Genomic DNA, 4,067 nt, shown 5'->3' with positions numbered 1-4,067 from the left:
TTATGCTTCAGACGGTCAGCGTCGTCGTCGTCGAGCGCAGCGCCACTTCGTCGTTCACGGTTCATGCACGAGCGGAGTACACCACTGATACGGTAGGCAGTTCACAAGTTACAATACATATATATATATATATATATATATATATATATATATATATATATATATATATATATATATAAGCACACATGTGAAGGGGTATGAGGGGCTTGTTATAATATGTATTTTTTTAAGAGAAGCACACAGCCAAAGAAACCAAAGGCACACAGGGGATCTTAATTTATATTTATTTATTTTGTGGTGTTGATCAATAGAGAATATAAATGAATGTGTTATCACTTAAAGAAAATTGATTTGAAAAGCAGAAGAAAAAACTACCACATGGCGCCGGTGGGAACCGAACACGACCTCCAATGAGGCGTTGATGGAATTCACCTTAATATCACTCGCCATTCGACCGATCGAGCAAGATCACCTCCACCGGGAATGGGTACGCGGAACGCGCTCCTCACGTGCCATCTTAATTTACACTACCGGCACACTCGTCTCACTTTGCGCCTCCGCACAAATTTGTTTCCCAGCACCAGCAATGCTTGTGGCGCCACCTTCAGGCTCACACCTTTCTTAGCCCTCACGTCTTGCACTGCTCCACACTGCAGAGCACTCAACGCCCTAACGCTTAAGTGACAACGCAAGAGCAGCCCACGCTCATGTCATGTGCTCCTGCCCTATACACTTGCCCCCTGCCTCTTGTCACCTAAACAGTCCGCAGCAGTGGAAGGCTGCTTTGTCCAGCACCGGGTCGAATCTCCAACTATGGCTACTGACCTGGGCAGAGGACGTCGCGACTAGGCACGCCTTGGACCCCACAACAGGCTGTCTGTCTGGAGGCCGCTCGCAATGCTGCTGCATAATGTTGGTTTTTTCAGGCTTTCAAATCCATAAATGTTTTCACCACGACTACCTATATATATATATATTCTAATGGGTTTTTCGGGTACAACGCACAAAACACAGCTCGACACAAAGCACAAAGCGCGGAACGGCGTTCACCGACAGGCACTGGTTCCAACGGCACCAACAGGAAGCGCGCGCTCGCCGAGAGCAGTCCCGCTGGCGCGCGGGCACTTCTTCTTCATCACAATGGCCCCCGGTGAAGGAGCCATCCTGGCTACTCACGGCGTGGTACACATCACGGGTTCGTGGTAGGGCTTGTGACTTCAGCACGGGCGCAGTCGACGACAGCAGAGTGTTCCGACAGAAAGTCCCACCCAAGAATGACGTCATGCGAGCAGGAGGAGAGTACCACAAACTCAATTGCGTAGATGACGTCTTGGATAGCAACTCGTGCAGTGCAAGCGGCGAGCGGCTGAATTTGCTGGGCGTCAGCAGTACGCAGTAAAATACCAGGGAATGGCGTCAGAACTTTCTTGATGCGGCGGCAAAATTTCGCGTCTATAACTGATACGGCTGCTCCGGTGTCTATCAAGGCACACGTCGCAACACCGTCTACTACTACATCAACGACATTGGCGGGGGACGTCAGAGGCCTTGTAAAGTTCGCCGAAGGCGCAGCTCTTGCCTCGTGAACTGCGCTCACTAGTTTTCCGCTTCAGTGGGGCTGGCGCGGCGGCGCATCGGAGAGATGGAACGGCGCCGCGGAGAATGGGAGCGGTGCGGCGTTGCGGACTGGTTGTCAGTGGTGAACGCAGATGGGGGCGAACTAGGCTGCATGCGGTACCGCTGCGTGTGAGGTCCGTATGCTGAGTGCGTCATGACGTCAGTAGGCGGATAATAAGAGTGACTGCGGCAATAGCGAGCGACATGTCCGGCAATGCCACAGGCAAAACAAATGGGCCTGTTGTCCCGAGTGCGCCATGGGCGACCGTAGGGGAGGGGGGCCGACGCCATGTGCGGCAACGATGGTGGGGCGGGAACCCGATACGGCCGGTCAGGTCGTGGTGCCAAGGGCGGCGGAGCTGCTGTGGCGTCGGTGAAATTGCCCGTGGTATGAGGAGCCGGGCGGGACAGGACGGCGGCGTAGGTAAGCGGAGCAGCCACTGCCTGCTGGGGGACTGGTGGCACGGCATCCGCGATCTGCAGGGCGTCTGCGACCTGTGCCTGGATGGTCTGCTGAAAGGCCGGTGGAAGTGCTGGTGACGGAGCTGGGGGCGCATGCACGAGCGCGAGTTGACGTGCAACTTCTTCACGGATAAACCGCTTCACCTCTTGCATGAACTGGGGTTCTCCAGCGACCATGGCATCCGCAGATAGTACCTCGGCCTGCCGCATAGGGCGACGAGCGAGGACGCGTTGCTTGCGCAGCTCCTCGTAGCTCTGGCACAAGCTGATGACGGAGGCAACGGTGTCCGGCTGCCTGGCAAGAAGCATCTGAAAGGCGTCCTCGTCGATGCCTTTCATAATGTGCTGGATCTTATCGGCTTCAGTCATCTCAGAATTGACGCGCTTGCACAGGTCTACGACGTCTTCCACGTAGCTGGTGAACGTCTCACCTGGCTGCTGCGACCGCTCACGCAAACGCTGCTCAGCGCCGAGCTTGCGCACGCCAGGACGGCCAAATACCTCGGCAAAGCTCGTTTTGAACGCCGACCAGGTGGTTATGTCTGCTTCATGGTTGCGGAACCACAGGTTGGCGACGTCAGCAAGGTAGAAAATAACGTTGTTAAGCTTAATGGTATCGTCCCAGCGGTTGTGCGTGCTTACCCGCTCGTAGGACGCCAGCCAATCTTCGACATCACTGTCACCTGTGCCGCTGAAGACAGCTGGGTCTCGCTGCCGAGGCATGCCAGCGCAGATAACAGGTGCTGGCGGAACCGATGACGGCGGCGGGGATGTGTTTCTCGGCATTTGGGTGGTAACGGTGCCGTTTCTCAGCTCCAGGACGGGATCAGAGTCCACCTCCACCACTTGTAATGGGTTTTTCGGGTACAACGCACAAAACACAGCTCGACACAAAGCACAAAGCGCGGAACGGCGTTCACCGACAGGCACTGGTTCCAACGGCACCAACAGGAAGCGCGCGCTCGCCGAGAGCAGTCCCGCTGGCGCGCGGGCACTTCTTCTTCATCACAATATATATATGAAAGAAGCCAACAGCCACAGAAACCAAGGGACACAGGGGATTTTTTTAAATTTATTTATTTAGTTTGTGGTGTTGATCAATTTAGAATATTACAGAATATGTTATCGCTTAAAGATAATTGATTAGAAAAGCAGAAGAAAAAACAACCACATGCCGCCGGTGGGATCCGAACCCACGACCTCCGAATTACGCGTCCGGTGCTCTACCTCTGAGCTACGGCGACGGCTGTCAATTCTTCTGCTTTCGAGGGTATTTATGTTTACAAGTAACCTAATCTTGAGAGCGTTCATCAGCGCCACCCACGTTCATAAGCGGCGGACGTAGAACGTCCTGAGTTACCGCAGGTGTGACGTAGAACGTCATCGAACGGAGAGGGTGGAAGCTGCGTGAGAACCCTCTTATGCTTTCTATGGCGTCAAGGCTGCCAGAATCGAGGCCCTCGCTAAGCAATTAAGCAAACAAGGGAAGGGGAATGAGGGGCTCGTTATAAATATGACAGAAGCCAACAGCCACAGAAACCAAGGGACACAGGGGATTTTTTTTAAATTTATTTAGTTAGTTTGTGGTGTTGATCAATTTAGAATATTACAGAATATGTTATCGCTTAAAAATAATTGATTAGAAAAGCAGAAGAAAAAACAACCACATGCCGCCGGTGGGATCCGAACCCACGACCACCGAATTACGCGTCCCGTGCTCTGCCTCTGAGCTACGGCGACGGCTGTCAATTCTTCTGCTTTCGCGGGTATTTATGTTTACAAGTAACCTAACCTTGAGAGTGTTCATCAGCGCCACCCACGTTCATAAGCGGCGGACGTAGAACGTCCTGAGTTACCGCAGGTGTGACGTAGAACGTCATCGAACGGAGAGGGTGGAAGCTGCGTGAGAACCCTCTTATGCTTCCTATGGCGTCAAGGATGCCAGAATCGAGGCCCTCGCTAAGCAATTAAACAAACAAGGGAAGGGG

The 4,067-nt window shown here is 53.2% G+C and overlaps 1 protein-coding gene across 1 annotated transcript; it reads right to left on the bottom strand.

Annotated features, from left to right (window-relative positions):
* Window positions 1-1,596: 1,596 nt before the first annotated feature.
* On the bottom strand, window positions 1,597-2,916 carry LOC149336915 (uncharacterized). The gene has a single exon (XM_089554271.1). The coding sequence runs from the start codon at window positions 2,863-2,865 to the stop codon at window positions 1,597-1,599; it is 1,269 nt and encodes a 422-aa protein (XP_089410397.1). The 5' UTR covers window positions 2,866-2,916.
* Between the last annotated feature and the right edge of the window lie 1,151 nt (window positions 2,917-4,067).

The sequence above is a fragment of the Amblyomma mixtum genome, chromosome 7 (assembly GCF_055824585.1).
Source record: "Amblyomma mixtum isolate Tamu chromosome 7, ASM5582458v1, whole genome shotgun sequence".
Lineage (NCBI taxonomy): Eukaryota > Metazoa > Arthropoda > Arachnida > Ixodida > Ixodidae > Amblyomma > Amblyomma mixtum.
Note: the sequence above shows the minus strand (reverse complement) of the source record. Positions and strands in the feature narration are given on the sequence as shown.

Bases quoted from the DNA above. Each gene is read 5' to 3' on its own strand.
- LOC149336915 (XM_089554271.1), bottom strand. From the start codon at position 2,865: ATGCCGAGAAACACATCCCCGCCGCCGTCATCGGTTCCGCCAGCACCT.